General features: G+C 38.8%; 1 protein-coding gene across 1 annotated transcript in view; it reads right to left on the reverse strand.

Moving 5' to 3' along the window:
- The window catches only part of Crispld1 (cysteine rich secretory protein LCCL domain containing 1), a 35,396-nt gene extending 19,141 nt beyond the window's left edge, over positions 1-16,255 (reverse strand). The window contains exons 1-2 of the mRNA XM_013110931.3: positions 15,878-16,255; positions 14,659-14,978 (exon numbers count right to left, since the gene is read on the reverse strand). Of these exons, the coding sequence (XP_012966385.1) occupies positions 14,659-14,916 (258 nt within the window). The 5' untranslated portion in view covers positions 14,917-14,978; positions 15,878-16,255. The remainder of the gene's footprint in view (positions 1-14,658; positions 14,979-15,877) is intronic.
- Between the last annotated feature and the right edge of the window lie 9,678 nt (positions 16,256-25,933).

Consider the following 25,933-nt stretch of genomic DNA (forward strand, 5'->3'; position numbering starts at 1 on the left):
AAAATCTGGCCATAGAGCTTAGAAAGTGAATGGAAAGCAAATGCAAGCCTGGTGACCTTCCCAACATTTTAGAAGAGAGGTGATGGAGAAGCTAACAAAGCTTAGAATCAGGCTCCGAGGAGACTTGATTGCTCTCTATGACTTTAGAAGCTGAAAGAACCCTAATATCTCAGGAAGAGACCCTCCACCCTCCTACACACACACACACACACACAAGCACACACACAAGCACACACGCACACACAAAGGTATGAATGCACATGCATGAGCACAGACATGCACACTCATGCACATAGACTTATATATACACATTCATACATACACGCATGCAAACACATACAGGGATGGAAATCTTTCTTCCTCATTCATATAATTTTTCATAAATGAGTATTTCTTTCCTTTCAAGTGAGAATTTGAAATAAGGAAAATGCTTTTGCATCCACAAAGTAAAATTTTCCATTAGGTAGGTATATTCTTAATATTGTATACCTTTATTATTTACCAAAAAATACAAAACATCTTTACATTCAACTACAAACTAAAGAGAGATAAACAGTAGCTAATTTTCATTACAAAATTTATTTTTACTTTGGATTAATATCAAACATTGCACATTACCATAGGCATGAGAAGTATATGCCACCAATAACTATTTATCAGTTAAGTACCTTATTTGCAGATGTAAGAAAGCTATTAATTAATTTCATTGCTAGCATACAAAATATTTAAGTCACGGTTGTTTTCATATATTCAACAAAAATATACATAAGAAATATGAATTTGAATGAAGTCCTAGAAGATGGGCAAATGCTGTCTTCCTTTTGTAGCTAGAAAATTAGAAAAAAAATCACTTTCCCAAAGCAATCAAGCTTTCAGGAAGAGTCACCTGGAGAACAGAGTGGTCTTAAGAGAAAAAAGTTGTGGCCAGGTGGTGGTGAAGCACGCCTTTAATCCCAGCACTCGGGAGGCAGAAGCAGGTGGATCTCTGTGATTTCGAGACCAAGCAAGTTCCAGGACAGGCTCCAAAAACAATACAGAGAAACCCTGTCTCAAAAAAAACCACAACAAAAAAAGACAAAAGTAAAAAGTTGTGTCTCCAATCTGAAAACTTGGGTTTTCCACGTTCTTTAAATCCACACCAATCCATAGGTTTCCTAGTTGGCCAACCTCATGCTAAAGGAGATGCAGAAAAAGAGGAAAACCACAGATAGAAATTACATGGCTAAAAATAAAGTATCTGAAGAGCATGGTGTTGGATTTTAGATACTTATTCTACACAAGGTGTTCGTGGATGCCTGCCTCCCCCTTTCAATCAGAGGTGCAGTGACTCATTCCTGACAAATGGAATGAGGCCCTGGGAATTCTGGGGCTAGGTTATGAAAGAGAGCTTCTATTTGGTTCTCTTTTCAGATACATCTTGACTAAGTAGAGCCAACACATCAGGCAGCCAACCACAGAGGAAAATTGGCGGGAAGGACACTGTGGAGGGGACCACACAGAGGGAGCAGCAGCTGTGAGATTTCCTGGCCCAGGCTTGAGACCAGAGAGAGCACAGACCCTCAGGTGATGGTGGCCCAGGTCCAGTAAATAAGTGAGAGCCTCACACCCACCACCTTCTCCTAAGGACCACCCAGAGGAGCCCACAGCAAAGTCTTGGAGACTACTGCAAGCCAGTTTCTTGCTTTGCGCTTGACTGAATGAATACTCTGGGCTGCGAGGTTTTCAACCAAAACTGGAGTGTTTGGGAGAGGATATACAACTGCTTTTAAACTTAAAAATCTGTGTTTTCCAAAACAGTGTTTATAGCTGCTACACAGAAAGTGAAATAAATTTTAAAATATGCTAGGTTAACCTTCCTTAACTGTAAAATCTGTCAGATGAAATGCAAGCTAACCCAGAAAGATGATGTTAAGGACTAAAATGTATTCATCCAATACATGCTATGGACAACTCAACACGTATAAGTATGTATGTATGTAAGTATGTATGTATGTCAACAATTATGAATAAAGAAGCCATGGATTTGAAAAGTAGAAAGGAGGGTATATGGAGGAGTCTGGAGACTGGCAAGTGAAGGAGGGAATGCTGTGATTACATTATAATCTCAAAAAAGAAGATATAACTTATTTTAGAAACATCAAGTATTCTTTTAACCCATTGAAAATAAAAGAAGAAAGTTAACAGAATTCATTTATAGCCATGCACATGTAAATATACTCATAAATTCATATTTGAATATAAGCACTGCAGCAGAGAATCATGAACCTAAACTTAATTTTTAAATCAATATTCAATAAGTAGTAATTTGTAATAATTAAAATTGATGATTTGTCAAATTTAATCATGCCTAAGTGTCTAGGTCAAGACCAACAATACAAATTTTTTTAAAATTCCACAATAAGGTACTGAAAATATAGCTCTCCTAATTGGATTATTACAGAGGCCTAATGACAGCATGGTACATATATGTGTGCTTTTTGGTACATGTGTATTTTAATTCTACAACATTATATTTCAGGCTTTAAGATTGCCAATAATTCATACCCATACTATTTAAATGTAGGTTGGACCCTACACATTTCTATTTAAATTCTGGTTGTAAATCAGATCAAGATGACTTAAGAGGCCTTTTTTCTTCCTCTGAACTATTCACCCAGCAGTAATTTAAAGTCAACCTACACCAAAATTACCATTCCTTCATAAAATGGGTACATGAGGTATGTCAAAAAGAAAACATGGTCATTTTCCAACTACATATATAACATGTACACACCCTATGGGAAAGAGATGTAGCACATTCCTTCTAGTTTGGGGATAACGTCAGATTTTAAGGACTGTGCTTCATTCTGAAGAACTCTGTAGTGAGAAGGAACACACAGTAGGCTCACAACTGCAGAGACTGAGAAAGCAGCATTATCCTGAGACAAAGAATGTTCTTAGTGTGGTTTTCTGGAAACCACAGAGATGTGACTTCTCTCAAAAATCTACTTTCAAACAAATCCTTGATCACATTATAGAAAGCAGCAACCTAACCATGTAGAACAACATCTTTTTGTTTTAATTTCTGAACTGGAAGTTTAGTGTATATATATAAATTATATATATATATATATATTCAACAAACCATTTTAGTGGTCTGATATGACACAAATACCATGTCCAGCATCAAAGAGATGCATGAGACAGGACAGACTTTCCTCATTGGGTAGAGAAGACACTAACCTGACACAATTTCTACCTTTTTCTTGAGAATTTGTATTTATTAATCTCATGTCACTGTCAAGGCCTTTATATCCCAACTTTCGTCCTTGCTGGCCATCTAAAGCTTACACTATCAAACTATTAGACTTTTAAGGGACTTCTTGCCAAAATGCAATGACAATTCAGTTGTACAGGAGAGAAGTTATGACATGTCCAACACCTGGAGCTAGGACCAATAAGAAGACAAAGCAGCAGGGTATACACCAGTCCATTCATCTTTCTTGGATGCTGAATTCATCAGTGTTTCTCCAGCAGGACTGATCATTCTTTTTTCTTCTTAATTACTCAAAGTTTCCCCCAAAAGAATGTTCACACCAACACTCTCTTTCCCATTCAACCCTCTCAATATGTTTAAACACACAATTTAACAATTGTTACACTTCCTTCTTTCTCTATCTCCATTGTTCTGAATCTTAATGTCCAGACAAGAATTTTAAAAGCAGAACCTTGCTGTATATGTCTTTGTGGGGTTTCTGTGTCACCTATATATGACTTGACTTAGGGAAGCCCTGACTGTCCAAGTATGCTCCCTGCTTCTCATCTCACCAGATGACCAGGGTGGAACGACTTGGTTCAGAGACGGACAGTCCAGAGTTCCTGCCTCAGACATTCTTGGGATTCAGTGCAAGTGATAGAGTGACCACACCACACACACACCTGTATTACACAACAGTAAAGCCTGCAAGCTTGAAATCTTTTTGTTAATGGTATTAATTTTATAGGCTTTCTTGTAAACCAAATAATGCCTTCATTATTTTCATTGACATCTAATTAAGAGGAAACGAGTTTAGGGCCGGGCAGTGGTGGCGCACGCCTTTAATCCCAGCACTCGGGAAGCAGAGGCAGGTGGATCTCTGTGAGTTCGAGGCCAGGCTGGACCGACAGCCTCCAAAACAATACAGAGAAACCCTGTCTTGTAAAATAAAAATAAAAATAAAAAAAATAAAAAAAGAGGAAACAAGTTTGGAAAGGAGATAGAGCCTGGTGGTTAAAAGCATTGGGTACTCTTCCATGGGACCTGGGTTTGATTCTTATTGCCTCACGGCAGTGAGTAACTATGTGCAACTTCAGTTCCAGGGGACTGAACACCCTCTCTGGTCTCTGGAAGCACTATATGCAGGTGGTGCCCAGGCACACATACAGGCAAAACAGTCATACACAGATAATTTCCCCAAAAGTCTTTCTTAAAAAGAAAACAGTAGTCTAATGTTTAAAAATGCCTTCTAGATATTTCAGGAGATCATAGTGATTAGTAAAATCTTTGAGTAATTGCTAAAGTGAAATCTAGGGTAAAGCATGGATTAGGGTAATTTTAAGTGTGGGGACCTTCACTCAGAGTTCCACAACCCACATGAAAACTTGGGAGTACAGGCACATGTAATCCCAGTGCTGGGACATCAGAAACAGAAGACCCCTACAGCTTGTAGACCAGCCATTCTAGAGGAATGACTGAGTTCAAGGGACATTAAGACTTTGTCTCAGAAATAATATGCATATGATTAGATAGACACTAATGTTGACCTTCAGCCTCGACATGCACTTGTATACACACGTGTTTATAAACACAAATATTACACACCTAAAACAAACAAAAGCAACAATCTAACTGATTAGCCCTTTACATCTTGATCTGTGGGTATGGGATCAATTCATGAGGATGAATTTCTTCGTTAGGTTTATTGAGAGCCCAATAAATTTTAGAAAGTCAAACCTAGAAAAATACAGAATTGGAAAAATTCTCACAATAAATTACTGCATCTACTTACAAACTAAGTTTTTTTATTTACATGTTGTGTTAGTTACTTTGCTCATTACTGGGACCAAAGAATCTGTGAGAAACAATGTCAAGGACAGCTTTGGTTTGGGGAAAGTTTCTGAAGATTATAGTCCACTATAACAGGGAAGGTGTGGTGGAACAGCTTAGTCTGTGGCAATGACCAGAAAGCAGGAACTTGTTACATGGCAGGAATTAGGATGCAGATGAGTCAGATAGGAACCAGAAGTTGGCACGGTCTTCAAGTCCCATCCCTAATGGCCTCTCTGTACCAGCTGGCCTCCATGTGACAAAGGTTTATAACCTCCCAGAACATCAAATGATGGCCATGTATTCAAACATGTGATCCTGGGGTGGAATTTCACAATCAAAATATAATAAATACAGATATCTAATGTTTTGAAGGTGAATGAAAATCTAATTGCTTCTATTTGTTGCACTTGGAAATGTCTCACATAGCTTTTTTTTTAAAAAAAAGACTAAAATTGAGAAAATACTTCTTGGATAAATTAATAAAAGAAAGCTTATAGAAATAGAGAAACTAAAACTACAATGTACCCACAAAACATCCACTTAAACCAAAGGCTGCTATTCAAACACAAGTCTACACACTTCCAACAAAACTGCTATCTTCACATTCTATGCTACCTGTATTAATAACTCTTGCCTAAAAGTGATAATCTGGTATCTTTCCAGCTAGTGAGAGCTACATAAATCTTATACTACCTGTTTTCCTTGACTGCTAGGACAATTAAAACCAGTTTGATAAGCAGAACTTTTTTTCTAGCCAGGGTTTCTCTGTGTAGCTTTGCAGACCAGGCTGGCCTCGAACTCCCAGAAATCCACCTGCCTCTGCCTCTGCCTCCCAAGTGCTGGGATTAAAGGCAGATAAGTAGAAAGTCTTCTATGAAACTTCTAGGGACTGTCGAGGATTAATTTTCTCTGAATAGTTAAATAATAAATGACGATAATATATAAGGACCATGATACTTTATATGTATGAATATGAATATATATTATATTTATATAGTGTATGCATATAATAGCTTTCAAGTATTTCTATTTGAGAACAATTATGAGAAGCAGTCTTCATTTACCCTTCTGTGTTCTGTACTTCAAAGGCTCAACTCACACTTAACTGTGATCTGGAGCTCACTTGTCTCTTGGATTGTGGCAATAACTAACCAGTGGAAGACAGTGGTTAGAAAGAGAATATATGAATTATCTCTCCCAAGCCAACTCCTTCTCCATGGTAACTATGACCTCCAACACAGCTCTGCATTCCCAACCCTGGCCATACCAGGCTATGGTCCCCTTCTGAACTCTAAGCAGTGTGAAACAAATGAACTTGTAGTAACTCAAATCTCACTTACATTCAACTCCATCAAGACCCCTGTATAGAAGAGTGAGCCTAGATGCTATTTCACAACGAACCCCCATCACGCCCTCTTCATTCTTGTCTGCTCAGACTCTGCTGATGGAATTTTCTCTAGAGATCACTAGAAAACCAAAAGAATTCACACAAAAAAAGGGTCTCTTTTTTATCAAATGAATCCAACTGTTTCCACACTTGTGGCCTCTGATTTGCTGCTGGAATAAATAAACTGACATTGTGGTGGCAATGCTTTCTCTCTACAGTGCGAGGCCCTTCCCTTAACATGAGCACAAGTTCTCTTCAGGTGAAGACCAAAAGCTTTCCCAGGATTACCCTCTCATTTTTCTGATCTTCACAGCAATATCTCAAGGAGCTAAGGTGACTTCACCACCTGTTTGCCTCCCTTTTCTCATCTCTTCCCTAGGGCTTCTGGACACCCCTCACCACTAACATTAATGAAGGTTACCAGTGGCTTCCAGACTGACGAAACCATTGTTCATTTGTGTTCTTCATCTTACGAGCTTTTCAACAACACTGAATTACTGTTGACTTCTTCACACTCTGCTCCCGCCTTAAGGGACAGCCGTGTATGCCATCTGTTCCTCCACCCTGGCTAAGTCTTTGCACTCAGTCCCCTTTGCTGCCCTCTCCTTTTTGTTTAACACTCACGTGCTGTGCTTCAGGCTCAGCCCACAGCATTCGATGGACAATGGTGTCCTTAACAGTCTTCTCTTTGACTCAAGCTGGTCTGCACTGATAACTCCCAACAACATCTATAACTATCCCCCTATTTTTTATCTCAAGCCCCGTCTCTTCACTCCACATTAAATGGAATTAAAGATGGCATGGCATACCAAACTCAATCTTTCCCAAATGACCTTACAATTTCATCTCCACCTTGTCCTGTTTTGCCTTCTGCCACAGGAAATGCTTCCATTAATCATCAAGCGCCTGTAATTTCCAAACATAATGTCAAAAGCTTCCTTATCCTTTGCCCTTCAATGTAAAGTGAGTCATTAGCATCAAGGAAACTAGCTGTGTCACCCATCTTTATGTCTCATTGCTGCTCCAAATCTTCCCACCTAGGGTGCAGTTAAGTCTTCCTAACTTAAGTCGCTGCTTTCTATCCAACCATTGTCTACCAGATAATCAGGGAAATTTTATGACGTTTCACAATAATTCAAATAAGAACACACCAGTCCCTTAGAAGAAATTGTCCAATGGTTTTTAATTTTATGAAGAATACAGTAATCCAATTTTCTTTTAACTTGAAACATAAAATATTTCTAGTCTATGCTTTCATACTTATATAATTTTTACTTCTATAGTTATTGAAGAAAATTAAGTCACCTTGAACTGTTTTGTAAAACTCTAATCATACTTCATCTTATTCTGGAGTACCACAGAGTAACAGATTTAGTGTATGTTGTTTCTTTTGCCCACTATGATTTGCATCCGTGCGTAGTTGAAGCATTATAATCCAGTTGCAAGTGAAAGGCATTCCTATGCTATAATACTAATGGTAGGATAGTTTCACGTCTAACATTTTTTAACACCGCATTCAGCTTATGTTTGTGAACATGTTGAATTTCTGAACATTAATACATTTTTGAGACTCAAATACAATATCTGTAGCAAAAAAAAGTTCAGCCAATATCTAGTGAATAGATGCATTCCTGAAACACAAATTTATTGATACAAATAAATTATTTAAATGATTTTAAAGGTCTTGTTTCATATTATTAAAATTATAAAGATACTCAGGAAAAGGTAGACAGATACCTTAGATCAGCAGTTCTCAGCCCTTTAAGGATTGCATATCAGATATTTACATTACAATTTATAAAAGTAATAAAATTCCAGTTATGAAATAATTTTATAGATGGGGAATCACCACAACACGAGGAATTGTATTAAAGGATCACATCATTACTAAGGCTGAAAACCACTGCCTTCAATAGACTCGTTATAATATCTTTACCAACAAAATACTGAAAAGTTTTGAGTATATAAACTCATAACAGGAACATGTGAGCCAATTTGAACAGCAAAGAAAGAATGGCCTGAATTAGCATCACTTTTGACTGTGACTATATTTATATAAAAGAATATTTTCAAGGTACATAATAAAGACAGCTTAATATGCAAGGAAATTTCATTTTCTTATAAACTGTCACTAAGTTTGAGATGTGATATCTAATTGAAGTCGAAAACTTTTGGCTTGAGAAGATGCAGCATTGTGAACGCTACCAGCCCATATAAAATGCTACTGATTTGAAAAGAAAATGAAAAACATTATACTTTCTTCTATATACTTCTTTTTAGAACCAGCCTTGGAATAGCTTAAGTTTCTAGTGGTTCCACACAATCAAGTACATTACAAAGCCTCCTCCCTCTCATTGCCTTTGAGTTTTTAAAGTGTCATTTTCAAGTTACTTACCTTTCTGCTTTTCTCCAGCCTCATCCCTCCTCTCCATTTTCTTTGCAGTTCCTTCACACTGTCCACACCTGTAGTCTTCAGAAGTTATCAAGAGCTCCTGTCTTGAAGAGCTCCATCTATGGAGATCTTAGCCCTCCTTCTGACTTTACTGTCTGAGTGTTCATGAACCATACCTTCATGTCGCAGAATGGACATCATTAATCCTACTGCTGCATGTCTTAACCACATTCTAATAAATTCACTTGGATATCTATGCAGTGTCCAAGACTGAGCTCCAGTTTCCCCTAACAAAAGCTTTTCTATACAAACTATTCCCTATTTTAGAAGATGACATCTCCAATGACTCCAGTTCCTTAAGCACACATAGCCATTGCCATGTACAAATCATAACAATACTACTTTTTTAAAACGAGCTCAAATGATGCATCCTTGATAGCACAATGACAATCTGAACAGATATTGACTTCTGTGCTATTCTGTGTCTTGGGCTAAAGTTTTTATCTTCTATTACAGAGGGAGTAAGAGACAATTTTTGATTTGGATAGAGGGGGTCAGACTAGGTAGGAAGCCAAGCAGCCAGTCTGTTCTTACAAAAGAGATAGAGTTTGGGTTCTGCCTCCTTTCATCTCTGGGGATTGTATTCTATATTTAATGTATCCATTAAAAGAATATAATCAGCTATTTCTAGAATTTTCATAATGTTGTGAAAGTCCTTTCAAATTTCTAGGATGCATAATATTTTCCCTTCATATGTAAACCAGAGTGGAAACTGCCACTAATTTTCAAAATTCTACATCATGGCTTGATTAGACAGGTCTTTCACCAGGAGACAGAATTCCCTCTGCTGGCTGTCTGCTAGCCAGGTCATCACCAAGAGAGGGAATTCTGTCTGTGACTGCCTGCTAGCCAAGTCAACTCTATGTATCTTGGAACAAGGCTTCTTTGAATTTTTCAAGATAAATGACTTGCAAGGAGGTGATATTCAGATTTCTGCCGTTTCTTACCACCGTGGCACTGCAACTCACTCCTGCTCACTCTCAACTAGACAGCTGCTGCTTCATCATCATATTATTATACACAGTTGAGTTTCAAGCACCTACAGCCTATTTCCAATGAAGCCTGGAGTAATCCTGAAATCATTCCTTCCTCTATTCCAGTGCTCAAATAATGCTTCATACTGACTAAAGGTGGCCCATAACATCGCCACAATTAATCTCTGTCTTCATTTTCTGTACCACTTCCCAGGCACCATGGGAAATTTGTTAACAGCAGTACAATCCCCGACCTTCCGCACTTTTTCTCTCTAAAGGCCTAGATAAGCAGCTTCTATTTAAGGTAAAACATTTAAGTTAATCTCTTATGTGTGTTCTTCACAGTTGTCTCAGATATTATTTTATTCATTCTTCCTCCTGTGCCTTCATTTAACACATGTATTTTAGAATGTAATAATATTCAAGCACAAGAATTTACTGGATAGATAATCCTTTCACTGCAATGGGCACTTAGTTATAAAGATAAATCTGGTGTAATCCTTACCCTTCTAGGAATCCAAAGTCTTAGAAAGGAAATAAGACACACATACATTTCACTGAATCTTTCATATAAATACAGCACTTTAGAATGGGCAGAGGAATGGACACACCAGGACATGCTTTAGAGAAAGCATGGCACATGAGATCAACTGTGAGGAAACAACAGGAAGAGGCTGGTCACAGGCATCTAAATGTAGATGATACCAAATAGGGAAAAAAGTTGCAGACCCATGTCCCTGACTAAACACAGCAAGTGTGTCACTGTGAACACAGGTCACTGAGGTCCTTGGTGCAGACTACCTGTGTTTGCTTGCTGAGTTAATTTTAGATACTTCTCAACTATGGAGGAGTCCAAAGAACTTTTATTCACCTGGGTGACAAACAGAGATAAGCTGAGGGGAATTTCACCTTTACCAGTCGTGAAAAGGGTGACCTAAGCTACAGTACAGGAATGAATCTATGCAGCTTGTTAAAGGGGAGGACACAGCGTCAAGACAACTCTGAGTGGAGGAACAAATGTGATGACGAAATAGAAGAGATGGGCTTACAGAGGTCCGTGAGACAAATGTCACGAATGGGTTAGCAGATGTGTATTTAGGGGTATGGGTGTTGAAATCAGATTTGTGGACTTGAAGATGAATACAATTACTTTTCTGTTTCCGGGAGGGACTAGAACACATGTCATAAGGCCCCTTGGTTTACTTTTTAAGTTGCTATGAAATGACTCTACATGGAGGCCATCCCATGCATCATAGGAAACATATAAAGGAAGAGCAGAGTGGGTTGCCAGATAGAAGTATGGAAGACAGAGTCAGGCAAGCCTGGCGGTATTTAAATTGAACTGATAGAGGAAAACCCAGAGAAGACACTTTGAATATTGAAGAAAGAAGATGACCAAACAATACCATCAGACATTTTAAATGTTGAAGAAAAGAAGAATACAAATGACCAAACTGAACTATGTAGTTGTAAATCCACATGAAGACAGGCTGGAAGAAAACATGTCCATTCCACAGAGTCAAACATCTCACTTCAATGCAACCTCTGGGCTTTGTATTTTTCCACCAGCTTAACCACTGAAGCAGCCAGGGCCCAGAAGGGCAGCAGAGTATCAGAGTTTACATTCCAGTAAGCAACAGGGACAAGATGTGAGCCTGCTACAGCATACATCCAAGGCCAGTGTTTTTACTGGTAATCCCTTGTCCCTCCATTTGATGCCCTAAGGCTCAATTCTCAACTCACTATAAATGAAATGTAGGGCAGCACTCTCCCTATTGCTTCTGGGTTCTAACATCATTTCTATGGTTCTTGATTCTGCCCCAGCTCTGTGTTGGCACCTGCTTAGTATGATTCTCCCCTAGCAACACTAGCTGTCTGCTCTTGCCTTCAATCAGTTGTGGTAATCACCATTAAGAGACAGCACACCCCTCACAGTTACTCTTGAAAAGTGTTGCATGGGCATGATCAAAGAATTTTGTTTCCCTGTATATGTGAGGATTTCATTTTTCCTCTTTCAAAGTATAAGCTCTTCAAGAAAAGGCAGGCATAGCTTCCAACAGTAAGTTTTTAACTCTACAAGTTAAGTTAGGATAAGCATAGGAGTGGGGACATGACATTAATAAGTCAGTGTATGGCTCAGATATTGCAGGACTAAAATAGAAACCAATTATAAATAAGGAGGTTCACTATTTCAACAGTTAATCTGAAAAGACATATAAAGTATAAGTGAACATTTAAAGTTACACAGAAAAAGGTTCTATGGTCAACTTTTAGATTTAAGCTTTATTTCTTAAAATAAATGAATTTAAATCATTGAGCTAATGATCTTCTAAAAGAGTGATCAGTATCTGTACTTTCATTCCTATGAAATTCATAAAATCAATAATATTCCCAATAATCACTTTTAAATATGCCTTCACTGTGCACTCTAAAATTAATAACTCCCAGAATTATAGTGGGGCACAGAGCTCTGTAGTCTCGTTAAAGCCAGCACACAGTTCCAATGTTAATAGTATCTAAGGGCAACACAACATAAACCCTGGCTGCTTTCTCAATCTACATTTCAAGGCTAGAAAGAAACCAGTGAAACAAAAATTAGACCAAATAACCATCCCAGACTAGACACCATAAATATTCTGTGTAGTTATTATTGGGTTTTGTTTTTAATTTGTAAGTAGACATGAGAAAGAAAATCCCAGAATATTTTTCATGATTTACATATTAAATCACATACAATGATCGTCACATTCCTTTCTGTGAGACTGAACTCCTAAGTTCTTCATTATTTTAAATAAAAAGTCAGGAGACGGACCAGAGAGATGGTACAGTCCACAAAGTGCTTACCACAGAAACACAAGCACTCAGCTTTAGATTGTCAGCACTCATGAGTGAGATGTTCCCCTAAGTCAGGTAAGGCAGTGTAAATCTGTGATGGGAACACTGGAGAAGTACAGACAGGAGAACACATGGATCTCATTGGCCACCAAGTCTGATTGATTCAATGAGAGACCCTATCTCAAAAAGTAAGGTGGGGAGCAATAGACTTCTACATACGTGCACACACAAGTGCATGAGCACCCACAAACACACATGTGCGCACACACATGAATATGTACACACATATACCACATACATACAACCACACATACAGGAAGTCACTCAAGGCCAGCCATCACAGAATAAATGGACAGCGGTCAACTTAGAGAGGCTGCATAATTTGCTCTCATTGAAGACTCACTAACAAAGGAAGTTAGAGAATTTTTCATCTTAAACATTCCAAAAAATTAAACATGATATGTCACATCCTGCATGGAATTTTGAGAAGAGTTAGCAATCTCTTTAGATGTCAAGTGTAAACAGTGTGAGGAAGCCTAAAACTCTATTACTTATTTCTTCAATGATATATTGTCACCTTGTAATGTGTACCTTAAAGAACTAAACTACGGGCTATCTCAATGAATCATCACTCCCCTCCTGGCATGGCCTTTAGGAACATGAAACAGAGCCATATTAGTAAGTGGCCATTCACAAAGCCAGTCAGTGATGGTGCCAGAATTTCTACCTTCTACTTGGGCCCTAATTCCCAACTTCTGATGAGGTGTCTTGAATTCTTTCTGGTTTCTTTAGGGTAAAATAGTTTGCAAGTAAATGTTAAAATAATGCAATGCACTATTTTGTAATGGACCACAGAAAGTTAGAACTGCCATGTTTCTAGAAACTTATCTGAAGGAATATCCACCAGGACGAATGTAAATACAGAGGAAAAGGAACAGCTAGAATGAAACTACTGTACCCTACAATGTGTGTAAAGGAGAATTGAGTTTTTGAATGGTCATTAAATATGTCTGGCTGTCATCAAAGTATTTGCCATTAGACCACTAACACGGTGCTTTCTGAGTACATGAGAATAATATATAGTTTAAACCCCTGTATAAATATGTAAGGTATGCTAATAATTTTAAAGAACTAATTTTGTTTCCCATACCAGCTAATTTATATGAGGTGATTAAGGACAAAAATGACTCTTTAAAAATTAATTATTTGCCTAGAGTTATATTTATACCTTGAAGTTTACAAACAAGAAATACATGGAGGTAACCCATGACTAAAGCAGTCTAACATAAAACTATAAAATGATTTTCATATTTGCAAGGACAACAAAAAGGCCACTTGGGGACACACCTAGGCTCAACAGTACAGAACTCTTGACAAAGTCTCAGTCTTAGTTGTGTAGCTCCACTATTTACAGAAAGGTTCTACCAGGCATTAGGGCATAATCTTTCTACTAAGTAAATCTGAAAGTCAATATGGGGGCTGGCCAGATGGCTCAGCCAATAAACGCCAAGTCTGATGATTTGAGCTTGATGACCTGGGTTCACATGCAGAAAAAGAGATCTGACTCCTGAAAGTTGACCTCTGATTGTCACCCCTTCATCATAGCATGTGGACCCCTATGTAATAAAACAAATTAAAAGTCAGTGCAGAGGACATTCAGGAGGATGGTGACCTTCCTGAAGGTCAAAGCAGAGGTTTTTAGAATACTTAGTAGGAACAGTGGACCTGAGGTACTTAATTTTATGCTAAAAATGAAAGAGCCTTATCAACAGGAACATGAAAAAAGAGTGTGCAGAAAAGGATATACTAGAAGAAAACTTTAAAAAAATTCAAACAGAACAAGTTGTAAAATGATTAGAGAGCAGCATGACGTAATATGCCTATGGTGCAGAAGTCATCAATAAACATGTCTTTGATATATACCACGTGAAAAATGTCTTACCATATACTCCATGTTAGAAGCTGTTGGGTATACCTGACTTCTCAGTTTATTATGGAGATCCAGGATGCTCTGCATGTCATTGTCTGTGATGGCTCTTTTCCCTCTTTGCTTGGCTGTCCACCATTCACCATCCTCATCCATGTACTTTTCCAAAAGTTTCTCCAACAAAGTGGCGTTAGGAACCACCATAGCTGGAACTGCTCTAGCCACGAAGAGCAATGCGGTCACTCTGAGCCACTCCCGTGCAGTACACACCATAATGAATGGCCTCGGGGTTTCCCCGGGAAAATCTCCAAGATAGGCTCTTCCACTGCTTTTGGCTATAAGACAAGTCATGTGATTAAGATGAATTTATTTTCTAATAGCAAACTTCAACAAGGAAGCACTCAGGTTTTCAAAGCACCTTTTCCACGGCCCCATCTCCCCACAGAAAATTTTCACAATGCACTCTTTGCACAAAATATTTTTCCAAGCTTCCCATGAAGCCAAGAGTCAAGGGCAAAAGCAGCCAGAAAGCTCAAAGCTTGAGAATAATTTCTGAATTATAAGGTTTTAAATGACATAGATTACATTTAGCCTTCAAAGAGTACGATCAGTACAGTGTTTTATTTTTGTCTAGACGCCTATACTTTCTGTAGAAACTTTGAAGAGCTTTTTGTATTTTTTTTAATTTAAGGCACAATATCCTAGCATCTCATTTGTGGTTCATGGCTATTCATAATGTCCACAATGTTCTGAAGTTGCCAGCGAAGTTTTACACTGATCCACGCCTGTGCTCGTGGGTACTAGGAGAGGGCGGGTGAACCACTAGGAATGAATGGCTCCGGTCCCTGGAGCAACTCTTCTTTGACCCCCGTGCAGATGAAGAAATCAATTATGTTTCCTGCAAAGTTTGTGCCCAACTTGTGAACCATACCCTGCCAAGAGTGCTGGGGAGAACTTCAGAGCAAGTCCCTCACACACAGCAAGAGTCCATGGTTCACTGAACCCGGCAGAGAGGGCGCGCCCAACACAACGCGAAACCAAAGAAGTCAGTTGTAAGAACTAAGCCAGGCTCATCCTTTGTAGCCTCGGGTTCCTGCTCTGCAACCCACCTACCCTGTTTGAGCCAGACGTTTCTCTGCAAGTTGGTGTTTTTCCTAGATCGTGTTTCCAAAAGGGGAGCTAGGAAAACCTGGCGGCTGGACCACACTGGCTGCAGCTTGTGAATTGTCCTTACCTCTCCAGTGTGATGTTCCCGGAGAGCTGAGCCGAGCTGGACTGCGGGTCCCCGCAGTTACCCCAGTCTCTACAAAGGACTGCACAGACGCGGTGATGGGGAAGGACCGGGTCACTGCGGGACTCTGAGCGAGGAGCGGGCTGAAGTCCCTACCTCCGTGACTCCTAGCAAGCCTGGGAGGAGCAGCGGATGCAGACTCTAGAGTTAGACAGCAGAGTGGCCTCTGAAAGCAGCTCTCTCGGCACAGTGGGCGCCCCTGTGTCCCTGAGCCGTCGGCGCTGGAGGAGGAGTGGAAGGATCCGTGGCGACCTCGAGCTTCAGCCCGGTGCAGTCTCAGTGTGCAGAGCCCCGGCGCCAGGCGCTTCCGCTGCTCCCCAGCGCTCGCGGGCATTTATTGAGGTCCCTGTGCAGGCACGTGACACCGGAGCCCTCCTTGCCCACCCCCACCTCCACCTCCACCCAGTCCTGGCCCGAAGCCCACGAGAGTCGACTAGCAGCAAGGCAGGAGCTTTCGTGGGCGTGCTCTGGGCCTCTGCTACAGGGGCGGAGATGGCCTGGACCCTGGAGGAGGAGAGCCCCTAACTTCTCCGCCCCTCTCAGCTCTTCTGCTAACAGGCCCCCTTCCCCTCCCCCTCGTTCCTCTCTGGTGAGGCATTGACTACAAAGCTGGCACCAGAACTTGAGGTGGGTGGGAATGGAGGTGAGCTCAGAACCTCCAGCCTTGCCCACACGAAAGAACATGGGGGCAGGAAGGATGAAGGGAGAAATGTTTTTTTTTTCCTCTGATGGGGGCCCATAGGTCTCTAGGCACTACTTTCTAGAAGGGAGAAGTCATTCTTTGGCTTCTAATACTTAATTAGGACCAGATGGAGAAGGGGCTTCAGGAGACTGTTGAAGCGATATTGTCTGACAGTTGAGACCTCTGCTTCAGTCATAAAACATACAACTTCTCAAAAGAGATCACGGCACTTAGCATTTGTGAAAACGCGAAGGGGCCTTTAACTGTGTTTGACTGATTAACAGGAGTTCAAGTCTTAGCCCCAGGAAAAGACTGAAAAGTGGAATTCCCTCCTTGCCCATGTCACAATCTAAAGTAGGAATTTACTAACTTTAAATTCATAACGTGTCACCCTACCGAGGGCAGTGTTGTGCATGCACATTTTCATTTTGAAGTGCGATATTTAATTGTGCTTTGCTCCTTCGTGAGCCCTCATCTGAATTTTCTTTGCCTTTGTATCTGGAGTCTCGCACAAGACCAAATAAAAGCCTTGTGGAAGGGATTTCCAGTTCATTCCAACCATTACCTGCTTCTTTCCATGCCCCAGCTAGCTGTTCTTCTGTAGTCTAAGATTCCCTGCTGCCTGCCAGAGGGAAGAAGGGAAAACAGACCTATCAGGAGGAGTTTAGAACTTTTTTAGGTGGAGACTCACGATTTTTATCTTCAGTCTCTTAAATTAAAAAATGGCTGTAAATTTGTAGGTTTAAAATAATTCATTATTCTCACACCTGGCATTCAGAAAACTGACTTTCACATGTGCAAATGATAGGCAAGTTCATGGTGTATGTTCATCATGAAGAAATGGCGGTATTACTGAAGATGGACACGATGTCTGTCCATACACCTTATGAATCATTCAAAACCATACAGGGAGTTGAGTTAAATCTACTAAAAGCAACTGTATATATTTGAAAAAGGCTTTCATTGGGATTAAGGGAATTAAAATGGTAAGAAATTTGGCAAGGGAATTATCAAATTTTAATAAAAGAATGTCTTTAATATTCACCATGTCAAACATTAACCTTTCAGTAAATTTTTCATTCCCAATTCAGTAATAAGCTGTAGTGATATATTGTTTATGATTTATTAAAATTTGCCTGAGGATTCAAAGAAACAAAGTCAGCCAGTGGTGACACACCTTTAATCCCAGTATCCAGAAGCTAGGAGGTAGTGGTGCACACTTTTAGTCATAGGACTCAATAAAAAACCCAGTAATATTGGGGTCCAAACTTCAATCTGAATATCAGAAAAGCAAAGCAGCTGGCCACTAGCTTCTTACCTCTACCTCAGGCTAAAATGGGCTGATCCTGTCTTCAAGACCTCTCACCAAGCCTCAGACTGTAACCTCTCCTCAGTGTGGCTGGAGACTAAATGTCCCTACTGAATTTGCTCCTGTATTATATACCCCTCTAGAGCTGGGATTAAAGGCCTGTGATTTGTTACTCTTTTAGACTGATTCAATCTCATGTATCCCTAGGTGGCCTTGAACTCAGAAAGATCCCACTATCTCTTAATCCTGAGTCCTGGGACTAAAGGTGTGTACCAACTCCTTCTAGCTTCTGACTGATGGCATTAAAGGTGTATATCACCACTGCCTGATCTTTGTAGCTTGAGGTAGACTTTGCTTTTTTGAATTTTCAGGCAAGCTTTAATAAATCATAAATAATATATCACTACAATTGCCCTTTTTGTCTAATACAAAAAGAAGGCTATAACTAACATAAGAAAGACTATATACAATATATACAGGCAATAAGTTTATCAACAATGTCTAGTACATTTGTATTTAACAAATTTAAAGAAAATATCTAGTCCTTTTACATTTGACAAGTGCGGAGAAAATATCTAGTCCATTTGTATTTGGCAATTTAGAGAAACTAGTTCATTATATATACTAACTTGGTGAGTTTAAAGTCTTGTACCTAATTTACTTTTCATTCTAATTTACATTATCAAAATATCTTTTAATGTCTCTCAAATCATTTACACTTTACACATCTTTAGTGAGTTTCTTTTCTGGGTCTGGTAAACAATGAAAATTATAATTATGCTATCTAGTATTTAACTCCCTCAGAAGTCCAAGAAGGAAATAATATTAGCTGAGTAATCAGGAAGTGTGATCAAGCAACTTCCAAAACAATATGAGAAATGACAAAAACAGCTGGCTGCCTGGACAGTTACCCAAGGTTCCTTTGCAATCCGTCTTTGGCCTATAGGCCTAGCATCTCTGACAGACTTTTCTGTGAAGCAGGATTTCGTGAAGGGCTATCTCACCTTGTCTTGCAAGATTTTGCGGCTTACTGTCTTTTATGTCCTGTTTGTCCATTTTGGACAGCATACTGTCTGCAGTCAAGTCAAGCACACTTTCTTGCCCAGTGGCTTGTCTTTGTCACAAAGAAAGTAAACTCCAAGTGAGTTTCTTTGATGTCCAATATCTTCTCTTAATTATATTGGTGCTGCCAGAAGCAGACATGTCTCAATGGTATTAAAACATTTTAAATGTCATATTCTGTAGATCTCTGAAGTGTTTGAAGACAACTTGTCTTTCTAAAATATGAGCTATATAGGTACAATACCTTGAACAATATTATAAACATATATTGAATGATTTAACTAATTAATTTTAAATTTGTATCAATATATAATAGTTGTATACAATATACAGATATCCAATCTAATGTAAAATATTTGAAACTAGTAGATTTAATAATATATCTTTTTATCATATCTTACATTTTAGAAGTAGACTTAATTTAACAATCTACCTTTTTATTGTATCATAGCTATATCCTCTTTTTCCTTTTAAGAGTAGATTCAATAATTTATCCTTTGATCCTATCACATGTGTATCCTTTTATTAAAACAAAAACCTTGAATATAACTAATCCCCCTTGTTCAACTCTCTTCCTGACCACAACCAACAACATTTTGTTACCAATTTCCCAAACAATGACAAATATCCATAACCTATTAAATGACTAAAAACCGCCAAAAACTCTTGGGAAAGTGGGTGTCATGTTCTTAAACTTGCTACCTGTTTCTGGGGGCAACAGCATCTTTAGGGGATCCTGTAAAGGAAACTTTTGGGTTAACTCTCAAAACTGTATCATTTATTGTCCACAATGGGATTGTGCAGGGCTTGTCTCAATTCCTGACTAGAGTAGTCTGTGAGCCTGAATCACCTCAGCTAGCCTCCTTGAAATTGTGAGCAGTATCTGTGAGGATGGATCATCTCAGTTGACCTCCATTTGAAATATTTGAAAAAGGCTTTAATTAATATTAAAGAAATCAAAATGGTAAGAAATTTGGTAAGGAAATTATCATATTTTCATAAAAGAATGGCTTAAATATTCACCATGCCAAACATTAAGCTTTCAGTAACTCTTTCCCAATTCAGTATGTAAGCTTTTTTGAATACTCAACAAGTATACTGTTCATGCTTTTATTTATTGTTGCAAAGTCTATTTGTAAACAGAAGAAAACATCTCATCCACATTAAACTCATGTCAAAGTGGAACTTGGGTTTTCGACTGAAGCCGTCCCTTGTAAAGCCATGGTGGGTGGTAGCATTTCTACTTTCTTGTGGCAGACCTTGTTGGGTACCTGGCCAACACTGGGTCTCCCTCCTCTTTATTCCTTCCAAGTCCATAGTCTCTGGTTTTACTAGGGGTGTCTACCTTTTCATGCCAGTCAGCAACCTTGGAGGTGATTGACCCCAATTGGCGCTTATTCTAAGTGAGTCATCACAATAGATTGGTGGAGCAGTGATTAGCTTATTTACGAGACAGCTAAAGCAATACTTGCTCCTACCTCAAGGAAGGCAGGCCCAGAGTTAGGGCTGAAGAAAGGGATTGGAAGGGTTAAAGGGGTCTATAAAAAGTGCTAATTTGTGAAATTTGTAAGTACAACTGTCATTATGCAAAGCAGAAGGACAGAGTAAAGACTCTTTAACTGTTGAGCAAAAGGACAAATTACATCTGTTTCTTTCTGCTATGGATGCATCACTAGACCAACTCACCTCCATTCTCTTGATATGTGAGGTTACAAAGGCATGTTTAAGCCACGCCAGCTGTCTTGAGTATTTAGCTACTTGCAGCTCAGAGCACTGTAAACCTCACTTTTATGCAAAGATGATTCTTTTGCCAGTGTCATTCTCCATACTGTAATTTTTTGTATATGTGTGGAGTAAGGAATTACCTTAAAATGTGTTCTAGCTTAACCCTGAATTTCCACAAGTTAATATGTGTTGTAGGAATGAGAGTAGCTCCATACTGTTAAGAAACAGAACTGGTGTAGATATATTTATTTACTTATTTTAAAGATTTATGTATTTTTCTCTTACATTCATCAATAAGTGTGTGTGTGTGTTTGTGTATGAGTACCACAGGCATATCTGGTGCCCAGGAAGGCCAGAAGAGTATGTCCCATGCTCTGGAACAGAAGTTACAGGAGGTTGTGAGCCACCATATTGGGGCTAAGAGCCAAACCATGTCCTCTTCAAGAGCAGCAAGTATTCTTAACCCCCAAGGCATTTCACCAGCTCTTGACCCTGCAGAAGAAATACTTGCCTATCCAAAATTTATGAAGAAACCCCTGTTATGTTATCTCTTAACCTGATTGCATAACTTTCCCCATCATTCTACATGGGAAGGATTTTGTGGTATAGTGTGAAGGAGGTACAGTTGACCATGGAAGATATTTTAGAAAGAGCCACAGTTACTGTCATCATCACTGGGAAACTGTCATGATTTGTTCAGCATAAAATTCAAGTTTCAAAACTAAGATACAGAAACAGATGCTATTGCTAAGGCCAAGCATAATATGATGCTTTCTTTGGATTAATAAAGACTGTAACTATTCAGACCCATATTCATGTCACAAGTTGGAAACTCCTTGAAGTATGTCTCAGTGTCTAGGAAATATATCAGCCTTTTTTTAGGTTCGAAGGAGACACACTGTCATTATTTTGAAGTCTGGCTGCTGTTCCCTCACTACATTCAGAGGTTCACCTTTAAATCACCTTCTCCCACAGCTATGCCAGTCTATGCATTTAAAACATTCAGGAATTTCTATGCGCTTCTCTGCTTTCCTCAATACTCTTGTCTGTGCATGACATTTGTAGCACTCAGTCTGATGCTCTACACCCAAACCACCCTCCGCCACATTTTAGCCATCCTTTCTGCCACTTCACTATCCTATTTCTATTTTTCAGCGGATAGCTGTGCAGATACTTGCCCTACTTCCCAGCAATGCTAAAAAAAAAAGTTCTTGGCAGAGTAAGTTGTATTTCATTTTATCACTTACAATGAAGTATGCAGATGAACTGGAGTTCGTGAAATACAAAACATGATCTTGGGAAAATACATTAGGTAGCTGCTTTTCCAGTTGCCTTAACAAAATACCAGACAAACACAGTCAGAAGAGAAATAATTTATTTGAGTTTACAGTACAGGGTATATTTAGTCTTTGGTATGGCTGAAGAGCATTTTAAGCATGAGGTGTCTGGTCACAGATGTGAGGTGACAGGAAGCAGAGAGCTCTGGTCAGAAGGGAGGTCAGGCAATGAATGACCCTTAAGGTCCAACTCCAGTGGCCTCCATGGGTCAGCTAGGTCTCATATCCCAAAGGCTGTACAACCTCTAATATAGTGCCAGTGGCCAAGAACCAAGTGTGTAAACACATTCAAGTCTAACAGTACATGTGTATGGCAGACAAACTGGAATCCACAAAGTAAACAGGATCATCATGCTTGAGATGATTGTCATCTAACATATTTCCTTGGGGGAAGACATCTAGGTTGAAGTAAGTATATGGCAGACAAATGTGCTGCAGGGTAGAGGGACAATTCTTGTGAGTTTAAATGTTCAAAGTGGACAGGATGTAACAACTCTGGGAAGTGTCTCCAGAACAACTATCATTAACAGATTTTCAGTGCTTTCCAGTTAAGGAGTACTGCCCTAAGCCATTCATTTAAATTAAAATTTATGAATATAAATTCCCTTTTAAATAAATAAATGCAATGCACATATAAATCATTTATTATGTTCTATATAGACTTCCTATTAGAAAAGTCACATTATATTTCAGGAGATTGCTATATTTGATTTATAAATTTTATCTCAACTGGCAGGTTATGCTTTCACACATCATTTTAGCCTATATGCATAATTATATCACAAGCATATTTATAATCTATACCATGTCCATTGAATGGTGCATTCATTGACATACAACCATCCATTTTGAGCTGTGTATTTTCACTTTTTAAAAGCATGATGAGCAGAAATACAAAACTATTTTCAAATTAAAGTTTTGAAGCACATTCAGGGGTAACCACTTCCTATCTAGACCTGAAGATGAGCGCCTCAGAGGGTTTGGGGTAGAGATCTTCCAGGCTTATTGGGAAGAGCTGTTGAAAGAGAAGCACTGTTACAGGGAAAGCTTTCACCCTTTCATGAGCACAATTAATGGCTGAGGCAAGGTTTTCATCCCAGCCTAAAGAGATGAAAGTTTCCTCAGCTGTCATTAGCTACCCTGTGAATGAAAAGTTGACAAAAGCCCCATAGTCCACTTGAAATGACAATTTTGCAGAATAATGCTTAATCAAAGTGAATAGAAAATCCTTGTGTCTGGTATATAGACAAACTGTACAGTTAGGAAATTGTGTGTAATGCCTAAGTATTAAACATTCTTTCACTATGTATCATGGGAGTTATTAATAAAAACTCAATTATAACTAGACAAAAACACTGAGAATAAGGAAGAAATGAGCAACGTTTTATTTGTAATATATAACCTCCCACTATTCTAAGAATAAGCCTAGGAATTGGTATGCATTTTATCAATGCTTTTGGCCTAAAAATGGTCTCCAAGGTGATGGTTCAGTAAATAATGTATTTGTCATGTAAACACAAGGACCTAAGTGTGGATCCCTAGAGCCCTGATAAAAGCTGGACAATGCAGCACAAGAACTGGGTAGGCAGAGACAAGATTATTGGAGCTCACTTGCCATACAGATTAGTTACTTCAGTGAGAGACCCTGCTTCAAAAAGTAAGGTGGAGAATGAATGAGGAAGATAACTGACATCAACAAAGTAAATGAATACATAATACACACACACACACACACACAGAGTGGGGAAGAGGGAGGGAAAGGGAGAATTACTATAAAATGAAATATTAAGTGACCAATGACTTTACAAACAACAAGCAAAACATATAAGCAAAAAGAAATATGCTTAAATAACCTCCTTTTGCAAATGTATCTGAAGTATCTGTAACTTTTGTGTTAAAAACTGCATCAGTGTCAGGAGGTACCTGTTTCTGCATCTGGCTTGCTTCATTCAGTGGTCTGAATATCAGCAACAATATTTGGTGTCTTACTGATTCTATATATTTCTTTCTTGGCACCGTTTGTGCAAATCCTTTCTTAAATTATAATGCATCTTAATTGATGCAGATATCTTATCTCTCCCCTTTCCTTTTATCTCAAACCCTGATTCTTCCAAATCATCTTCCTGGTTGTCCAACTATAAACACATTTTACTCTAAAATCTGCATATAGCCTAAAATTCTCGATGAAAGTCAAGATTAATATAAAACTGTAATTTCTTTTAGACATTAAGGGACTGGCAAGATTTAATTACAATGGAAATCTAGATTATATCATATACATGTATGTGAATGTGTTTGTGTATGCATACCGATGTGTGAATATATGTATAGAGACACCAGAGGCATCTAGGACCACCCCACATGCCATTCACCTTATTTTTGTGAGGTTTATTTTAAAGAGATTTAAATAATTTGTATATACGAGAGTCTGGGAGGTTGGTATGCGCACATGAGTCCACATGTCTGCAGAGGCCAGGGCTTTCAGACTCCCTTGGAGATGGAGTTACAGATGATTCTGAGCCTCCAAGTCATTACTGCTGGGAACCAAACTCAGGTCTTCTGCAAGAAAGGAAATCTCTCCTGCCCAAATCAATATATATATATATTGGTGACTGAGTTTCTCACTGGACGTGGAATTCAATTCAGCTGGACTGTCTGGGCAACTAGATCTCCAAGTGTTCCTTCTGTCTCTCCCTCTCTGGTGCTGAAATTACAGATACATACCACAAAACCTGGTTTGTATGTGTGAAGTATCCAAACCCAGGTCCTTGACCTTGAGTGGCAAACATTTTCCTGACTGATCCATTTTTGCAGACTCCAAATATAATCAATTTTATCTGGAATAAATATATACTTATAATATACACAACCAGGTTTAATATGTATTTGCAGTAATTTGGATAAAAAACATATTCCTTTATGGAAATGTTTCTTTTTTCTTTTAGTATTCATTATGAACCAAACATCCTTCCTATAGTGATAAATTGAATATTTTCACCGCACATCTTTCTTTGCATTGATTTTGGGCTTGAGCCTGTCACTTTCTTGCCCCTTTGGATACTGGTGTAAGTGACAGAGTATTTATACTAACACTGTGAAGACATATCTACTTGTACCTGCCATCTTGGAATCCCCCAACCCCACCCATTGCCACGAAGCATCAAATCACACTTGCAATTGCTCTTTCAGGGTAGGACTGGATTCGACTTTAATCCACAGAATTTATCTTATTTTACCTGAAGCTGTCCAAGATCATACAGCCCACCCTCCAGATATGTGAATGCCTAGGAAATGATGTCTAAGCTCTATAATCTTACTGTTACATGCTGCACAAAAATCATCAGAGAAAAAGCCCTGCTGGTCAACAAGTACTGTAAGCAGTGGACTAGCCATGTAGAATAAACATTGTTGAGGATTAGGGAGATTAAGTCAGTAGTACTTGGTGTCCCATCTTTTCTTCAAAATTAATATCCTTGCCACAGCACTCTCATTAATAAACCTGTCCCCACCAATGCTGTCTTACCAATGCAAGTGAAAATCTTTGTACAGTGCAAAATGGTGTTGGAGGTAGGAGGCAATGGCATGCTCACAGAGGACATCTGCACTAACGAATTTGTTTTGAAGTTTCCGACTTATGACCTCACTAGTGGCTTGTCATTTGCAAAGTTATCTTTTTAAATTATTTTTTCTATGAATTTTGTCAACATTCCAGTTAATGCCCCTTAGCAGAGCAACTGAGAAGTACAAGAATGTTTGAATCTGGGTGATTCCATTTTAAAGAAAAGCAGGACAATAGCAGATAAAATGTTGTACCTAGGTGTGCTCCACAGTTATCCCACCTAAGAGATTGTTCCACTTGGAAGAACTGAAATGCTTTTCTAAGG

The sequence above is a fragment of the Mesocricetus auratus genome, unplaced genomic scaffold, assembly GCF_017639785.1.
Source record: "Mesocricetus auratus isolate SY011 unplaced genomic scaffold, BCM_Maur_2.0 Super-Scaffold_6730, whole genome shotgun sequence".
Taxonomy (NCBI): domain Eukaryota; kingdom Metazoa; phylum Chordata; class Mammalia; order Rodentia; family Cricetidae; genus Mesocricetus; species Mesocricetus auratus.